The sequence below is a fragment of the Limulus polyphemus genome, unplaced genomic scaffold, assembly GCF_000517525.1.
Source record: "Limulus polyphemus unplaced genomic scaffold, Limulus_polyphemus-2.1.2 Scaffold6379, whole genome shotgun sequence".
NCBI lineage: Eukaryota > Metazoa > Arthropoda > Merostomata > Xiphosura > Limulidae > Limulus > Limulus polyphemus.
Genome location: NW_013671989.1, coordinates 21,997 through 42,145, shown reverse-complemented (window position 1 = coordinate 42,145; position 20,149 = coordinate 21,997). Strand labels below are relative to the sequence as shown.

The 20,149-nt window shown below is 31.8% G+C and overlaps 2 protein-coding genes across 2 annotated transcripts; both read left to right on the top strand.

Annotated features, from left to right (window-relative positions):
- Nucleotides 1-1,143: 1,143 nt before the first annotated feature.
- On the top strand, nt 1,144-6,021 carry LOC106473662 (transmembrane protein 218-like). Its single transcript, XM_013934341.2, has 2 exons — nt 1,144-1,597; nt 5,167-6,021. The coding sequence occupies exons 1-2, from the start codon at nt 1,482-1,484 to the stop codon at nt 5,432-5,434; spliced, it is 384 nt and encodes a 127-aa protein (XP_013789795.1). The 5' UTR covers nt 1,144-1,481; the 3' UTR covers nt 5,435-6,021.
- LOC106473661 (GRIP and coiled-coil domain-containing protein 2-like) lies at nt 5,942-20,138 on the top strand. Its single transcript, XM_013934340.2, has 8 exons — nt 5,942-5,963; nt 8,748-8,900; nt 11,940-12,059; nt 14,203-14,328; nt 14,637-14,699; nt 15,198-15,260; nt 18,730-18,877; nt 19,759-20,138. Exons 1-8 carry the CDS (start codon nt 5,942-5,944, stop codon nt 19,940-19,942), a joined length of 879 nt encoding a protein of 292 aa, XP_013789794.2. The 3' UTR covers nt 19,943-20,138.
- Nucleotides 20,139-20,149: the final 11 nt, after the last annotated feature.

The window sequence follows — 20,149 nt, the reverse complement described above, 5'->3', positions numbered from 1 at the left end:
AAGGTGTTTAGTCTAAGCCCTGTGACAAAGCATTATTGGGCGCAATGGGACCAGTTGAAGCTTGAAAATGGTATTCTTGTCCAGAGATGGAAAACTCAGATGGGAAAGTGACGGCTTGGCAAACAGTTATACGAGAAAGTTGCGGGAAGTTGTGCTGCCAGTTTTGTTTAAGAAAGGACTTGTATCGCTAAAGTTTCTTCAGAAAGAAATTATACGGAAATTAACTAACCACCAGAGACGTAACACAGTATTACCAAATTTAGCTTTATGAATAGCCTTTAGATGTTTCATTTCTTCCATTATGTCTTCTGACTCATCAGATCTAAACTTGGCAGCAAGCTCCCTAGTTTTTGAGCATAGATCATTCCATGATATATCTAGATATTTCCAAACAAAAAACCTGATTAATATCCATGTGTGGCCTTCATTTTCTAGTGAGCCCACCAATAACAGAATCTAATACTTGATGTACTAGCTTCCACAGGGTCTCCGAAATTGTTCTGTTTCAAGATTAAATAAAACCCAAATGCACCCCAGTGGTATGTCTGCGGACTTACAATGCTAGAAATCGGGTTTCGATACCAGTGGTGGGAATTGCACAGATAGCCTGTTGTGTAGCTTTATACTTAATTGCGAACAAACAAATAAAACCAAAATTAAGAGCAACAAATATTTTTATTTCTTGCTTTTGAAGTTGTATGTCACGTTGTAGCCTACAGAATGCATAATTCTTCTGGTGATTCTTGGCACACATACGTTTTACTGATGTCACGACAGTACAAGTTGTAATGTGACGTCATTTTAGTGTCTACTGACTGATTGATAGACAATACACTACTGTATAATGGTGTGAATGGCTAAAACAGGTGACCCTTCCAGGTGGTCTTTGGCCCCCTTTCGGGGAAGAAATGTGTTTCATCTGAAGTTTGTCTTCACTACAGGTTTCATTTTCTTTACAATTAGGCAAGGGTCATCTTTATTTCATCATGATAACTGGGAACTGTTTTCCATTTCGCAGGCAACTATGGCGAAAGATTCATATTATTTGCAATCGGTTTAGCTTAATTAAGAATTGGGTCCAGTGTTAACGCAGTGTTTTTAAATCAGTCAATAGACTTTCGAGGTTGCCCACTTCAATATCAATGGTAGCTTTCGAGGCCTACACTATTTGATTTTGCTGATTGATGATCGCAAGTACTTTAATTTAAGCGTACAGCTACGAAATGAACGCTGTACTGTATACGACACAGTTTTCGAACCCGGTTATTTGCATTACGTAGAAATGTTTTATAATATCGAATTTTACAAACTTTTGTTTGCCGTTTCTTCGAAGTTATACTGTTGACTATAGGCATGGCGAGCTTTCCGCTTATTTCATATTGAGAAAAAAACATCTTTTTGGAATATTCGTTTTCAAATACAATTGTTAAGTTGTTACTGCGACTCGGCAGTATTGAGTAGTATTAGTTCTGCTAGTACGAATGGAATCAGGACGTGTGTTTGGTGTTGGCCCTGGTGTGTTTATTGTTGCTTTTATTTGGTCTTTTGCGGTGTTTATTTTTTTGGCTATTTCTAGAACGAAAACAATAGGAGCCACGTAAGTATTAAAATTCTCCTTAAGAGTGGTACATTGGAACGTTCTATTATGGTTTAACTGTAAGCCTAGGCTGGCGTATTGAGGCTGAGCTCAATCATTATGAATATGATTTATGGCGAAGCACAGCCACAAGTTCATTTAAATTAGAATTACGCTAGGCATAGTTTAAGTTAAACTTAAAGGGGTTGTTGACATGTTGCTTAGTCAAACAAATTATGTACGGAAAGATTTGTACAAATCATAAAATAAAAACCCAGTCAATAACTTGAGTGGTTTTGGAAGTTAGATGTATTAGTATTACCAGTTCATGGGTGAATTGCTACCATTGACTGTTAAACTCTTTGTTCTTTACATTTAAAAATTAATATTTTTGGGTGTTTTCATTTAAGGATTCAACAGCAAGCTTAGGGCACAGGTTACATACTTCATTATTCATACATTTCACATAAGGTAAATGCTGTAATTTGTAAAGTGTGAATGATAACTGAATGTCTGATGGTGATGTGTAAGAGACAATGGTGTGTGATATGTCTAATACTCAGTAATAGTGTGATTAACATATAGAATAAGTTGCCATAGAAATTAATGGAGGTCAGCATTTTGAAAATTAAAGAGCTTAAGTGGGAAATTTATAATTTTGTAAAACATATATTAAAAGTTAGGTTTAAATTTTTACTGAAGGTTTGGTGTGTGATAACAGCCTTGGAAGACTAAATAATCCCTTGTCTTTATGCTACATTAAGTTTTCAGTTTTAAATTTTTCATACATTGAAAACAAATGACATATACTTTTATAATTTGTTGAGTTTAAAGAGCAGCATCATAAAGTAAAATTTCCACCCACAGTTCAGTCATACATGTTTGGAAAAGTTATTAAATTACTAGCAATAAAAGTTTCACAGTGTTCTGCCATTCTTTCATGGGTAGCTGTTAGCAAATGATCATAAAATGTTTAAGTGACATTGCAGCAAAACTATAGAACAAATTATAGTAAAGTAAATGATTATCACATAGATGGTGTTGTCAACATAGCTATATATGGAAGTACTGGCTGTTACATTAATAAAAGGGACCAAAATAAGTTGAAGGATTTTTTACTTGTACAATATCTCTTCATTAACATGTTTATGTTTATCACTTTATTAAGAGTTAAGAAAGATCATGTGTCAGGCAATGTCCATTTTGTTTTGTGTGGTGTTTGGTAAAAGAATTGGTCACTGTGATTGTTAGTCATTTTTCCTTGTGAAATGATTTTGGAGTCTCACTGTGTCATTACAGTTCATGTTGCTATGTCCAGTCATGCTCTTTCTGATGGCTTTGCTTCTTGAAAATAGCCCTGCAGTGTAATTTCAATTGCAAAAGGCTCATTATAAAGCTGTCATATATTACATAAGCCATTTTGTGTTCAAGGTCAGTGGTTTCTGAATAACCATTTCAACAATCTAATTATGTACAAATCCATAGGAGCTGTGTGTGGTGACTTGATCCATATTGTTAATCAACTCTTTTTAATTATGTTTTGTTCTGTTGCCTGAGGCATGTGGATGGATTTTGCCACTGATATTTATGCTCATGGATTATTGTTACAAGATGCCAAAATTGCATATCACCTGGTGTATCACTTGTTGCAGGTCTTTTTCTGAATAGTTCTGGAGCTCCAAATAGCACCATATTTCTTTGTTTTCTGATGCCATTTAGTACAAAAAATACCCCCCCCCCCTCTTGTAAATTCTAAATCTCCTACCTGAACATTTCTTTATGACCTAAGTCAGTGAGCGTATGAATATTTTGTGTGGGAAAGAGCTGTTACTTTTGGGCACCACACTTCTATGAAATGCAAAACTTTATAACTTGATGGTTAGTAGAACTGTAGGGAAGGGTAGATTTTAATTTTCAGAGGTTTGAACCATTGATTGTACTAATTTGCTTTATTTACTAATGATATCACCATAACTACTAGTTTATATATGATTGAAACTGTTTTATTTTACAAGTAATCTATATAAATGAAATGAAACATTCATATGTAGTTTAGAAATACATTAAATAGAAAAGTCATTATCTTTTGTATATTTTAAATAAAAATAAGAAATATACATTGTTTATATACATGTATTTGATGCTACGTGTGATACTCATACAGCTACATGCAGTAAGCATGAATTGCAAGACTGCATTATTGTAGACAGTTAAAATAACTGCAGCTGAACTCAGCAAAACAAGTCTGTTTAATAGTTACCATTCTGAGCAGGTTGACAGTCATAATCTTTTAACATAAAATTGTTGATTAATTAAACATACTTAATAAACATAATAATCTATACTATTATTCTGCTTGTTTGTATCTATGGCAGTTATGCTTTCTGACCGTGAACCTGCTGCATAACCATGTGTAGTTAAGATGTTTCCACAAGAAAAACTGTGCATGCACATTATTCACTCGACCACAAATAGTCTGCCTGTGGCAGAGAGCTGCAAAGCTCAGTGATCAAGTCACTACAACTGCTGTATGAAACAAGAAGTAAAAACAAAAGGGGGAATATAAATATACTTTACCAACCATTTTGTACAACAGAATATTAAAAACTTTAAAAAGGTTTGATGTTAGGTTTTAGAATAACATTATAAGTTTATTTATCGATACTATTATGTACAGTAAGATTTAGTTCTAACTAGACTAAAGTAAAAAAAAATGTACACAGGTTACAGTGTTAATTTATCTCTTTATCGAACACCTAACATAAGTTAAAATTTTATAAAGTATGGCATATATACAAGTGGATTTACACATTTTGTTGTCTACGATTACAATTTGTTTGTATTGTGCTACAAATGTTATATTTAAAGAAGTACTATTACAATAAAGATACTGATTTGGCCAAAAATGTTTTGCAGATCTCTGCTAGTGATAAATTAATAGTGTTAGCAAATATTTTTGTTTCATACTTATTTTACCATAAATGAGTGGAGGTAAGTACCTACTGGAAATACATTTTCATTATAGAAAAATTATAACTTCTGTTCATCGTGGTAAAAATGCCAGATGTAAAGTTATAATAAGCATCTAGATAGATGATAACTAATCAGGTCTTATATGATAAGGAAGGTTTATGATCTTGATGTTTGATGTAGTAAGTAAATTTTAATCTTGTTTATTACTAACAAGTATGTTATTACAAAGAATCTCTTACTATTACATCTCAGTCACCATGTTGAATTAAAGACTTGCCCTAATTTTCCTTGATTTATTTTTGGAAACATCCCTAGTTTCATCAGAATTTATACCTTAAAAATATTCTTTCTTACTGGAAAAATTGTGTTGTGAGGATTAAGTGGCTTATCCATTATTGGAAAGTTTAACTGTTTACAGTACAGCAACTGTTTCTCATTCTTGAACATAGGTTATTTGTTACTGATCTTACACAATGTTTTATGTGGTTCAACACTAAAAAGGTGACAGTTACTCATTAATTTTAATATCTGTATATGTTCAGGTACATTTTTGACATTATTGTCTTTATATTGTTGTAATTATTACTCAGTAATTTTTATATTTTTTCTTTTTATAGAACAGGAGGGTTAGCTACCATTTTTGTCTTAGCAGTTGTCACTATAATTCTTTTTGTGATCCCTCGAGAGCAGCTTGATACATCAGAAAATGACGAATTTGAAATTTTTGACAAACTCTTCTATTGGAGAGTTGCTCTTGTTGTTTTCATGGGTATATCCTTCATTGGTGGATTAACATGTGTGTTTGTAACAGTTTGGATGGAACCTGTGTTTGCCAAACCTCTTAAACAATCGAAACAGTGGACCATATCTATGAGTGGACAATAAAAAGTGATACAAAGACTGAAGATGCAGCCTTAAATGGTAGTGAAATAATTTGTTCTTCTTCAAGCTCTCCAATTGTATCACCCTATTGTAGGAAATCATATCATTGGCTATTCAAAAAAGAACTCAGAAGTGTGTAAGTTCACAAGATATTTTGCCATATTAACTGATGAAAACATTGCATTCTTCTGGTTTTAAAATTTAATTTTTAGGTACTTCTGAGTCCATTTTATTGGGGTTTATTCCAAACAGTATGTTATGTCATGACATATATTATACGAAGCATGAACTCATCTGTGATTCTAAAGAAAAACATTCATTAAAATTTGATTTAAAAAAAATTAAAAGTGTTTTAAAAGTATTATTATTTTTACTTATACTCAGTTATAGTTCTACAAACTTCATTCCATTTAGATCATTACAAAAGTAATTGTAAAAGTCTTTTACTGTGTTAGTTTTTGCTTAAGATGAAAAATACAAAAATTCATCAAGAAGTGAACAGTGTACTCCATGTATTTACTAGATTTTCAAGGTATGCTTATTTAACTGTAATACTTCAGTTTTAAAATAAATAATATATAGATATAAAATAACCTTCTCCAGAACTATCTGTTTGGAATTACAGTGCATACATAATGAATGAAACTGTTCACTGTTGACCATCCAAATACTTTCAAGTCAGGTAGACTTACCTTCGAAATAGTAAAAGCCTGTCCTGCAATTGAACTCACACTGTCAACAGAACCTGTGGCTAAAAATTTCTGAATTTCATTTACATGTTGAATGTACTTTGTTTACCCATAATTTTCCACTCTTATTTCTATATGACTTACTGTGAAATCATCAGGCGATCTTACACAAGTTATGTTTTCACACAATAATTTAAATTTTTTTGTTGATAGTCATACTGTTCAGTTTGTTATGAGGTTCTTTCTAAAAAAAAACTATCAGAATTTCTTTTAACTTCCATAATTTTTCGGTAATGTGCAGGGCAAAATTCTAGAAACTATATCAACTATGGCTTAAAAAATCCATTATCTTTATGCAGGGGACTAAATATCTGGGTTTACACTGAAATTTGCAAATCAAAACAACCCCAGTTGCGAATCACTTTCATTTTTGCTTAGCATAATGTGCAAATCATTCCTTTCTCTTGTATGTTGTCTTCGAGAGCTCCAACAACACAATGAAAGTGCCATAACGATTCAGTTTGATATATAAAAGCCAAAGCTGATGTTCATTTCTTGAAAATTCCCGCCAAACGGTATATACAGTTTTTTACACTTTGTCAGGTGCATATCACATACACATACACTTCGTAATAGTCTGTTATGACATTTGGAATGCACCCGCAATATAGTCAATTAGACTAGAGTATATACGTACAGTACATGCACTGTGCAATTTACTTTGAGCTGGTTAGAAACTCTTAATACAGGCTCCACATGACCATTTTTACTTGAATATTGTTGTAAGACTATAACATTTAATACAGTATGTGCCTCTTCACTAAATGTGGCAGACTTTTAGTAAACATCACAAGTCATTTGTACACAAAATTAGTTTTTTAAAGAAGTATTTTTTCTAAAGATTTGTCTTTTTCTTTTGACCAATTCAAGTGCAAATTGATTTTCATGTTAAGATTAAAAACACTTTTCTTCCTCTCAAAAATCTCATATGTCATTTGTGTGATCTCTAAAACCTCCTAAATACATTTTATTGTTATTGTCTCTATACAAGGTTGGTAAATTTGACTGGCCTTATAATCACCAAAAAAAAAAAATCTATCCTTTTTTTCTTTCTAGAATGACTTCCAATTGTACCATGAAGCTACATTTGTTTATCCTAAGTAGTTTTAAACTTGTAACAGTATACATCTATTTTTATTTAAATTTTATTTTTACTGCCCTTTGAACTATGTGTAACTACTAGTACTATTTGCGCCATTATAAGTTGTAAATCACTTGGGAAATGTGCAGCTCATGTTACACTATTGAATTACATTACCCATGAGCTACTCCAAGCAGTCCATGTGCATGCCTTGTGAAAAATTTTATTATACTATTATTATTTATTTTACCTAATCCAACTTTAACTATCCTAAGAGTTTCCTATTTTTACATTTTAGTTACTTTTATAATAATAAATACAGAATACACATGAAAAACAAGAAATAAAGTACTTACCTTTGCCTTCTTTCTTTTTTTTTCTTGTTGACTGTCAATGACACTTAATCCTACTTTATTTATACTAATGGTAGTAATTCACAAAATAATTTTTATTTAATTAAATAATGCACCAAAGAACATAAAATAATAACATGCAAAAAGCAGACAATTTCCTCTTACAATCACTGGCTTTCTAACAATGCAACAAGAGTCATTACAAATGAGCTAGTCGTTATTTTTCCCATGGGAACAAAGCCTGTACTACTAATGAAATTGACAATTATCTGTTCAGAAAACAACGTTATACATTACATCATTCGATAGATGAAAACCTTGGCTTTCTGTTGGTTATAGATAATATATAATTAAATGTGAGAGAGAATTATTAACAAATCCTGAAATAGAGGATGTGACAGGAGGGGTCTGATTTTCTATTTGAAGGCTATAAAAATTGTGGTTTGTCTGAGCAATAACGATTTTATAGTGAGTAATTTACATTTAACTTTGTAGTTATTGGAGGGGTGGTGGATAAAATAGAGAAGATATCTACAGAAAATGTGTCGCGTGTGTCACACTTGGGGAAGTTCAGAATGTTTTAAATATTGCCTTATAGAATTAAGAACTTAAATCTTATATACTATTAAAATATGGATTATTAGCTCAGATTTTATGCTATACTAATTGGTATAACAGAAATAAAGTTGTTAATAAAATAAGACACTAAAACCTTGTGTCATGCACAGTAAAGAATACCCGTGGCAATAGGGTTAATATATGTTAATTTATTGTTTTGCATGACTCGCTTTATACAAGTGACAAGATAAATTAGTATCAGTATTATTACATTTTAATATATGGTAGAGGATTCTCTTGCATGACTTAGTTTATACATGTGAATAACTTAGTATTAGTTTTTATAAGACAGGTGTATGGTAGTTTTTCAGATGGCATGACTTAATTTGTACAAGTGACAAGATAACTGGTATTATTAGGCTTTAATATATGGTAGTTGATTGTTTCATATGGCTCAGTTTATTGTATAGTAAAAAGTAGATATCACCTATCAGGAATTTTAAGGTACAACGTTTCTGCTGTATGTGAATTTAGTAGAGAATATAGGTTAAAATGCAGTGATTTATTTATTATAGAAGAAGTCATCTTCCTTGGGGAGAAACTGAAAACCGTAAAGGAAGAAAGAACAAGTGATACATCACTGACTTTTATTTGCAGTAATGATGATAAGGAGAATGACAGTTCATTTGAATGCTACAAGCTGCAGCTAGAAATGAAGAAAATGAAAGGTAAATGCTATTTGTTTTGTTATTTATGTTTTTATCTAAAGTTATTTTATGAACAATTTCTATTTTGAATTTATGAAGTGCCTTAAGTTCTGTACTTTCATATAATCAAACTTTATTGCCTACATAAATATCACAAGGACTTGTATGTATAAAGTTAGTTTTGCTGTTTATTAATGTTACAGATAGAAGTTTTTGCTGCCTGTTGTATGTGATTATAAATACATCTTTACTCTTAACAAAGGTAGTGTTAGCTGTTTACTGCATATGGCTTTGTTAGAACTCTGCTCTTTACAGCTGTTATTGAATCATTCTACAAGTATTTATAAGTCAATAATATTTAAAAATTCAGAAAATAATAAACTGAAAAGTGTATTAATAACACAAGAACTCACTGGTTGTCAATCATACAAACACAGAAGCATACCATTTTATAGAGTACAGTGTAACATTTGCATTTAAGTGTACATTGATACAAGAAAATAAATAACAAGCTTAAGGCTTAAAGAGAAGGTGTATGAGTAAATTTTGTAAGTTTAATCTTACCTTCAGATTTTGAGTTGTCAGACCCTTGTGAATCCTCAATGTTTCTTCATCTGCAGCTCGACTATTTAATCTTACAAAGTGTTTTTAAGTGATGGAAGTTTACAATAATATGCTCTTTTAAAAGAGTGAACAAACAATTAGTGATAAGGCCTACATATTTTTCCATGCATCTTGGGCATGTAAATGTGTAGACTTCATAGGGATTAATTTTTTTGAACATCACATTTTTTGAAATTAAGAAAATTAATCAATTATTATTCTCGTAATAGATTTCAACAGATGCCTAGTTTCTTATTTCTGGATAAACTATCAAATGCTGTCCAATATTGTCTCTTAATGTCTTTTAACCTTTTTTTTTATGGGGTTGAACCCATTTGGCTACTTCTCATATGGAGAATGACACAATAACTCTGAGCTTTCTTAATATATCTTCACAACAATTGGTAAGATTTCTTTAAAGATTACAAGTATTTTGTACACAAAGAATGATATTGTTTTAATTATTTTAATTAAAGATTTGTTATTTTTGTATTGTAGTTATTTGCACTCAGACTCTGAATGTTTCAAGTATTATCATCAACGTATTGTGCAGTGAAATGTTTAAAATTAAAAATATAAAATACGTACATGTCGATGAATTTTTTATTGAATAATCTTGGAAATCTTTGTATTTCATATTCTTAATTGTAAGTTTTTCCTGGCCTGGTAAAGCCAGGTGGTTAGGGCGCTCGACTCACAATCTGAGGGTCGCGGGTTTGAATCCCCATCCCACCAAACATGCTCACCTTTTCAGCCATAGGGGTGTTATAATGTGACAGTCAATCCCACTATTCGTTAGTGAAAGAGTAGCCCAAGAGTTGGCAGTAGGTGGTGATGACTATCTGTCTTCCCTCTAGTCTTACACTGCTAAATTAGGGATGACTAATGCAGATAGCCCTTGTGTAGCTTTGCGCAAAATTCAAAACAAACAAGTTTTTACTTTTTCAGAAAATGTTTATTTGTTATATTGTATATTCCTTTCCTATCCTTTAGCATTACTGTTTATCATGACACATGAATGAGCATTCTCAGGGTTTCCTAGGCAGTCGTCAGAACTGGGACATTTGCCTACTACACTAAGCCTGATAAACCGAGGCAATTTGGCTGATATTGTAAAAAATTATTAAACTTTCTAATATGCATTTTAAAACATAACTAACACACAATTAACTAAAATATAAAACAAAATCTAAATAAAATCTAATTGTCTGACTAACTAACATATTTACAGGTGAGAAATTATTCTAAAGCGCTAGCGTGGATGCAAGCAGCAACAATGCTAAGAGTGTTTGACAAGTTCTCTATGGAATTCTTCATGCCAATTTTAAAATAACTGTTGGGAAATAGTATTTTGGTATGTGATCTTTCTATTGGTTACAAACATCTAGCTCAACCAAGTATGATTGGCTGAGAAATTGCAAATGTGACATGTCAAGAGTTCCAAGAAATTTATTTCTCTTTCCTCCCAACATCCCTTAAGGGACTTGAAAGATGAATGTGTAAACAGAGCAATTAACTTTTGTGTATACATAGAAGTATTGTGTACAGAAAGAATGTTAAGTTACAGAGAAGAAATGTTAAAATTTTGAGAACTTGTGCATCAAACTGAAGTTTGAGAATTTTTCTTTAAGCTTTCCTTTAAAATAAAGGAATTAAAACTTAGATAATAAAAAACTTTGGACTATAATGTAAGTTCTAATGCTAATTTCATTGGTATACATTGATTGTGAAATTGCTTAATTAAATTTCGAATGTAACAAAATAAAATCTTGTGACATGTACAGTACAGGGGTGCTCGTAATTATAGGGTTAATGTATTGTGACCATAGCATCAAATATGGCAACATTATCACTGTTTATTAATGGCTGGAGACGGCTTGAATGGGTAATGAAGAAAAACTTTAATATAAGTTTAACATAACATCTTTCAAGGTAAACTGTTTCCAGTAATGTAAGATATAAGTGTTGTTTCAATGATTCTAATTAACTAAGTAGATGTTATCATGCCAAATAATTATAATTCAGAACAAAACATTTTGATTTAAGTATTATCTATCTTAGAGCTTCTGAAAGAAGCGAGGAAACAAAAATACACAGCAGAAGAAAATGCTATTGTATTAAAAAGTAGAGAGAATAAAAAAGTGTAATATATTGTATTGATGATGTAGTTAATTAGTTTGACATCTGAAAATTTTCATATGCCTGATATATTCTTATTAGAGGAATTCTTAAAATTGGAGTAATTTGAGACATAAAAACCTCTTTTTTGCTTTTAAAAAGTGCATCTTCTAGTAGATGATACCAGAACTAACAAACACTGCAGCAAATGGCCTTTACACTAAAAATAGGCAAAGAGATTATTCTACATTTATATGGTACTTCTTTTGTGTTAGGAAGTGTAGGATATATTAAAAACATCCTACAACTTCAGTGATATTTTGGAATTTTTTCCTGTAGAAGAAGTTGAACGTCTTCAAAACTCCACAGTTCATACAGAATTGTCCCAGCTTCAGCAGTTGATGGAAGAAGCTCAGCAAGAGGCTAAAGACAGAGGAAATCAAGTAACTCAGTTGAAAAGTAAGGATAAATAACAAATCAATAAATGCACTAGAGACCCAACTAAAAGATACCCAAAAGCATTCTAAATATAAGAAGTTTTAATTCACTGCAATAATGGGAGATTTGGAAGAGTATAAAAGATCAAGAGAGTTGGTCAGGTAGGAAATTAGGAAATCTAAAAAACTTTACGACAAATGGTTGGCTGAAAATGTAAAAATTGTTAGTAGGGAATTTCTTCAAATACATTAAATGTAAGCAAAATGTTAGAATGGGAGCAGGAGCTTTGACGGGTGATACTGGAAGACTTTAATATCGTATAGTTACGAGATGGCTGAGTTATCAAATTCTACTTTTTCTCAGATTTTATTAATGATAATTTAAACAATGTTTCTCAACCTGAACAATTGCTAGCTGGAAACAAGGTTGAACGAGATGATCACATTAATTCTGAGATTGTTAAGAAGAACTGGAAAGTTTTAAAGAATGATAAAGCACCTGAGTCATAATATTTTCCCAAGGGTTCTGACGGAGCTTAAGGATTAGACATGTGAGCCACTTGCTACAATTTTTTCTAAGTCCTTGAATAATGGGCAGGTGCCAGAATATTGGAAGTTGGCTAATGTTACTCCTCTTTTCAAGGAAGGTGACAAAAATTGCCCCAGTAATTATTGACCTATTAGTCTTCAGTCAGTGGTGGGAAAAGTTTTTGAAAGTCTGATAAAAGATGCCTTGCAAAATCACTTAACAAGATTTAAAATTTGTTGGATAGTCAGCATGGTTTCACCAGGGGACAATCTTGCCTTACTAAACTTTTGACATTCTTTGATGAGATTACTGCCTATGAAGATTATGGTACAGGTGTGGATTATCAGAAAGCATTTGACAAGGTGCCACAGAAAAAGACCGTTACAAAGTTATCTCTGTAGGTGTGAGGGATAAGTCGGCTCATTAAATAAAAAACTGGTTAGACAGAAGAAAGCGGAAGGTTGTTACATATCGAGTTCAGTCAAATGGGATTAATGTCACAAGTGGGGTATCTCAGAACTTGGTTTTAGGACCTATGCTCATTTTGATTTACATACATGACATAGATGAAGGAATGGCCAATAGATTATTTATATTTGCTGATGACATTAAAGCTTTGTATGTTGCTGGCTGTGGAGAATGCTATTGCCATACAAAAGGATGTGGATTGTTGGTGAGTTGGATGAATAAAAGTCAAATGTCTTTTTATTATAATAAATGCAAGGTGATACATGTGGGATATCACAATTCAAATTATAAGTATAATTAACAGTGTTATGAAAGAAACAGATCTTGATGTTCTGGTTGATCAGTCTCTTAAGCCATCCAAGCAGTGTGCTGTTGCTAGTGGCAAGGCAAATAGGATTTGAAGTTGTATCTTCAGAAATATTGAGTGCAAATCTAAAGAGATTATGATATCATTGTATAACCCATTCATTGTGGCTGTTCTAAAAGTGCACGGAATTTTGCAAGCCATACACTGTATACGGCAAACTCTAGTTCAACTGCCAGAGGTGAATTGTACCCTATACAGGGAATCAACAGTTAATGGGTTAGGATTATTAAGGGAATTGATAGAGTTGCTTCATCATGTTTTTTTCATATTTAATGGTAAGAAGGGTATGACTAGGGAACACAAGTATAAATTTTGGCAAGGAAGAAGTCATCTTCAGTTAATACAGCTTTATTTTTCTAACAGGATTATTGGCTTCTGGAATGGGTAGTCTTTGGTTGAGGTGAATGCAGTCAATTTAAGGGAGCTTAAGGGAAAGCTTGATAAATATTTGAATGATAAGGATTGGATTTGAAGTGGTTTATTTTTTGTAAGGTTTAGTTTAATTTAGTGAATAGGACAGCCTAAGTAGACCAAGAATTCCCTTGTCATTTGACATTATATTAATGAACTAAGAACTACCAAAAATTGGACACCAGTTAAATATTGAGTTGCATAAGAAATATATCAAAGTTGCTTATGTTATAGGTCCTACTGTACAAAGGGCAGTTTATTCTCTAATACTGCTTTGTTTCCCAAACAATTCTACAAAATTATTACATCAGGATTCATTCTTATTAGAGCTGGAAATTGATTTCTCTCTGGTTTTCTTGTTAAGGTCTCAGTTAAGATTTTTATTTTTAGTGGAGTTGGCTAGAACTGAAGAGCAGTTACAAGATGCAAGACAACAGGTAATCACTCTAAAGGAGAAAATATCTGATTTGGAACAGGACTCCAGGAGAAAGCAAGAGGAAGTTAGTAGTTTGAGAAGTAAGCTTTTAAAATTTCTATGTATAGAAGTAAGACTTTGAAGATCTTAAATGATAAAGTTCTACTTCTAGTAACAGTGAGAAGTCACTAACTTGAAAAGTTCATGAAAATGATTATTTTGAAGTTATTTATTTAAGTTTATTACAAGAACAAGTCAACCATTGAAGAAATACATGTTTGTGTTTAAAAAAATGAAATATTTTGTATGAGGATTAAATTTCATCACATAATTAGGTTTTCGTGTTATCCTGTTATATCAGAATTGCAATAAATGTAATCATCTTTATTGTTAATTCCTTTGTATTTAGTTCTTATTGATGAAGAGAGAAAAGTTCAACAGAAACTAACTACTACTGTAGAACAAACCAAAAGTAAGTGTTTATTAATTTACTTATCCAACAATGTGTGTATTATGTATAATATTGCTTGTTTATCGTGCATTTGTTAATTTGCTTCTCACACTGTACAGATGGATAGATTCTTCTTTTAATTAAATAATAAATATTTTAAAGTGTTTAACTCTTTCACTGCCATGGTCACACAAACATGGGACACACTATAACCCTTGTTTTTAACCTTGAAAATGTAATATTAACCACATGAGATGGGAGATTTTGTATCACCATGAAGAATCAGTGTTTTTCATCAAACCTCCTGGTGTTTACCACTTTCAAGTTTTAGATAAATATAAAAAGTATTAAAACATGGCTTTTTGTTTTTATTATCGTGCTAGGAGAGTTGTTTATGTATAAACGTAGCAGTAAAAGAGCAAAGAAGTCCCTGGTGTGTATGCTTCATTAGATTATAGGAACGTCTTTAACTGTGCTATTATGATAAGCTGTATATTTCTTTTTTTTTTTTAAATCCAGAACACCTCCAAGATGCTCAGCAAAATGCCAAACAATGTCAGAACGAAGCAGAACACCTAAAGAGTAAGAAGAAACAATTTCATTGATTTCTGCTTTGAAGCAAGAGGGTTTTTTTTAAGAAGTTGCTAACTAAAAATAACTTACTTCAGCTTTATTGAAATTAGTTATGTGTGATTGTTATTCAAGAATACAGAAAATAGTTCAAATGTATGTCAATAATCTTGGAATTAAAATGTAGTTTATAATTCAAATTTTAATATTATATAAGTTTTTATTTCTTAATTTAAGGATGAAATATTCAAATAATCCTCAGTTTTCACTTCTCTGTATCACATGACACTTCTTCACTCTGAATTGCCCATTTTAGATTTCCTTTTTACCTATATATATTCTCCAGAGTTTGGCACAAATTACAAACTTTTAGCCTTCAAGCTTCTTGCTTTACTGAAATATAAACAAGAGAGTCAAATCTTTATGCCATGTCCCTCCTGTCTTTCAAAAATATATATAAATTTATAATTAATAGAAAAAGAAGATTCACTTTACTGAACTTATTATGAGGCTAGTTTTTTAAGCAACAGGTTTGGAAATGTTTGGCCTTAGTTTCAGTGTTTGCTTGTGGTGTTTGGCTCAACCAGCTAATGGAAAATTGTTTAGCCCATTTGTAGCATAGAAAGCCAATTAAATTAGTAGTTTTAGGACTTTCTGTTTTTGGTGCATGATAATATTCTGTGTTCTGGATTGCATAATTTAAATTAAAAATAGTTAAACTGTGGAACACCAACATTGATACAAAAAAAAGATGAGTCTAGAGGTAAGTATTGAATTTATTTTTTTATGTATATTTTTATTTATTGTTATAAAAATAACTAAAATGTAAAAGTAGGAACTTGTTAGATTAGAAGAAAAGTTAAATGAAAAAAAAAATTGTGTGCTTCTCAATATTCTAGCATGTGCACATCACGTGGCATGGTTGTAATTCAATGGAGGGGTGATTGTAACTTAATCACTTTTTTAACCAAACTCCGGTTATTATAAATGGCTCTAGGCATACTCTGAGACTAAGTGCAGCTGTAAAATAATAATACTAAATGAACCCAAATGTGACAAAATGTATTGGATTTTACTGTAATAATAAATAATGTATAATTGTCTGTTATAATATGCATTTATTTTGTATTTTTCAACTTTTCATTTTTTTCCTGCTTTTCTGGATTTGTTAGTTAGTGTTAGGGTAAAGAAAATAACAGATAAAATATAAAGTTTACTGAAAACTTCTGATATTCATTTAGGAAGTTGTAGAGGTTATACAAATAGAATATGAAACTAAGATAAAAACTATTTTTATTTTTGACATGAAAATCACTCAGACTAGGGTTTCATAAATTCACAGACAAATCATTAGTAAAAATACTTTATCCCAAAAAAATCTACTCTTTTGTGTTCAACAGACATGTAGCATTTACTGAAACCTTGCCAAATTTTGTGGAGATACACATGGTAAATTCAGAGTTATAGTTTGTATAGTTTCATGGTTACAAGGTTGGTCAAAATCACTAAGCTGGTATATATTGGGTTTTAAATGGTACCCATTGTTTTTACATACAGAGTAAAATGTGGGAGCACCAAATCGTCTGTAAATTATTTAGGTATCGGTCAGAGTGTCATACTTATCAGAGCAGCCACCTTACTGCCATCCATTGAGACTCAGCCTCTACTGGATCTGTAACCTTGGGACAAGAATTGGCTATGAGGGCTTGGTCTGGTCAAGCTTAAGGCTGATGTTGGTGTAGTGCTTCATTGGGACTGGGTGAGGGTTGCCTTTGACAGCTTGATCAAGCCCAGATCAGCATTGGGACCTTCCCCTGAAATACCTCAGCTGTGTGGCATGCCAGGCCCCTGCTTGGTGCAACTGTTTTGGCAAGCAATTAACACTAACAGCTGACTCAGAACTAGCACAAACTAGGTTAATTAAAGCATTATTTAAATTTGCTGATGACATTAAAGATTGGGAGGATGCTACTGCCTTACAAAAAGATTTGGATTATTTGGTGAGTTGTGCAAATAAATGGCAGGTAATGCATGTGTGATGTCACTGTTTGAATTATAAGTATAATTTTGATGGGAATAACCTTAACAGTGTTATGGAAGAAAAATACCTTGGAGTTCTGATTGATCCATCTCTTAAGCCAATGTGCTGTTGCTGGTGGCAAGGCAAATAGGACTTTAGGCTGTATCTAATATTAAATACAAGTCTAAAAAGGTTATAATGTCATTGTATCATTCATTGGTTAACTACATTTTCAGTATTGTGTTCAGTTTTGTGCTCCTTTCCCCAGAAAGGACATTGAATTGTTGGAAATTGCTCAGAGGATAGCTACTAAGATGACACTTGGGATGGAAATGTTATCATATGAGGATAGGTTAAGATCTGTGAACTTGTTTTCTCTTGAAAAAAAAAAAGAGTTAAAGGGGTTCATATTGAGATGTTTGAGATTGTTAAGGAAATTTATAGTGTTGGTGTGTAATCTTTTGTAATATTTATTGGTGATAATGGTAAACTAGGCGACATGGGTATAAAGGGAAGAAGTTATCTTCAGTTATGAGAATTTATTTTTCTAACAGGATGATTGGTCTCTGGAACGGGTTGCCTTCAGATATGGTGGATACAGTTGATTCAAGAGAGTTTAAAGGAAAGCTTGATAAATATTTGAATGATAAGGGCTGGATTTTAGTTGTTTTTTTTTAAGGTTGTAGTTAGTGAATATGACAGCCTAGATGGACCAAAAGGTCTCTTGCTGTCCTTTGACGTTATGTTAATCTGTTTACTTGTTATGTTATATAGTGTTATACAGTTACACTTGTTGGGTTTTTTTACTGATTACCAAGATGTTGAATCAGCAGAAAATTCAACCTGTATTTATATACTGACTTATTATACAGATACACTTGTTAGTCTATTGACTATTATCAGCAGATAATTTGACCCACATTTATATACTGGCTACTAAGATGTAGAATCAGCAGAGAATTTGACTCGCCTTTACATACTGACTTGTTATACAGATACATGTGTTAGTCTATGTACTGACTACCAAGATGTTAAATCAGCAGAGAATTCAACCTGTATTTATATACTGTGGAATATTTAGTGGAGCTGATAATGAGCAGAAACTAAGAAGTTGAGAAAGTCTGGCAACTGCTAAATTAAAAGCTAATTTTAAATCAATAGAATAGTTCTGATTTACTTACATAAACAGCAGAATTTTAAATTTATGTTTTTCAATATTCAAAGGAAATTTCATTCACCAAAACTAACATTTCTTAAGAAAAGTCACCAAGTTTTGATGCTGAGAATGAACTCACGTGCTCCACACATGTAAACAACAGTGTACTTCACTGTAATTAAAACAACAACAAAAAATACTTCAGTTGCTATCTCACAGGAAATATGTTAACATTTCTAAAGAACCATTCAAAAACAATTTAAAAAGAAACTAACAGAATCGTACTTTGTATCTCACTCACACAGGAAAGCTCAAGACCATGCTAGAGGAGCTTAGAAGTGCTGAAACCTCAACAGTTGACAGTAATAAAAATTCTGCTGAGTACTATGCCATAAGAGAAGAGTGCAACAATTTGAGATCTAGGATTCAGTCATTAGAAATAGAAATTCAGAAGTAAGATTTAAATATGTTTAAGTTTGAGATCTTAGACTTCAGGTTTTAGAAATCGATTTAAAAGTTAAGTTTACAACATGCTCTAGTTTGAGGTCAGAAGTATTTGAGACTCTATGTATAATGGAAATGTAATTCCTGAAAGTAGTCACTTTGCAGATAAGATACTTATATTACATGGAAATAGAACAGATCAGTTCAAAGAGATTGAATTCATTGTTGTAATTCATGCTGCTACTATTCTTGCTCTAACTAATAGCATATTTTAACAATAGAAAAGGTTATTATGTTATAGAATGCCATATGTTTATGAAACCTGATATATTTTTCAGTACTTTGTGTGACATTACATCAAAATAAGACTGGTAATAATTTTCAACAAACTATTTTCTGGACCAGAACTCTTCAGGCCAGCTGGATGTGCAGCACACAAATCCTTGGTCAGAATGCTTTTTATGTTGGTCACTTACAATATGTCAGTCACTGTGGTTTATAAAACCTTATGGTAGCAATGATTATCATCAGTCTTATAATGAAGTAATGTCACACATACTATCAATTAATAATGAAATTTCTTGCATTTTGTAAATTGTATTTATATTCAATCTACTAATCAGATATGAAATTCAATTCATCTGCATAGCAAGGATGAAAAATATATTTTACATTTATGAGGCATCAGTTTTCTTTTACACTGGGCTAAATTTTAGTATATAGTGGAATATTTTAATGTGTTCTTAATAGAGCTAAAAGTTAATATAATATATTACTATTATATGTGTATCATCCACTCAGAAGTAGAAATAGTTCTTACATTTTTAATCCTTTTTAACACGTGTTCTATGGTATTGTGCAAATAACTTTCTGGGTGTTTTGGGTTTCAGGTATAGGAATAATTATGAGAAATTAACATCTGATTATAAGAAGCTTGAAGAATCCTATTCTAGGCTGGAGGCCTTTAAAGTGGTCCTTGAAAATAAAGGAGATAGCTACTGGAAGGAAGAGCTTGACAAAATAAAATGTAAATCAGAAGTGTTCAGAAGAAGGTATGTGCTTACACGATGTTAATGTAAATCAGAAAGTGTTCAGAAGAAGGTATGTGCTTACACGATGTTAATGTAAATCAGAAAGTGTTCAGAAGAAGGTATGTGATTTCACGATGTTAATGTAAATCAGAAAGTGTTCAGAAGAAGGTATGTGCTTACACGATGTTAATGTAAATCAGAATATGTTCAGAAGAAGGTATGTGCTTACACGATGTTAATGTAAATCAGA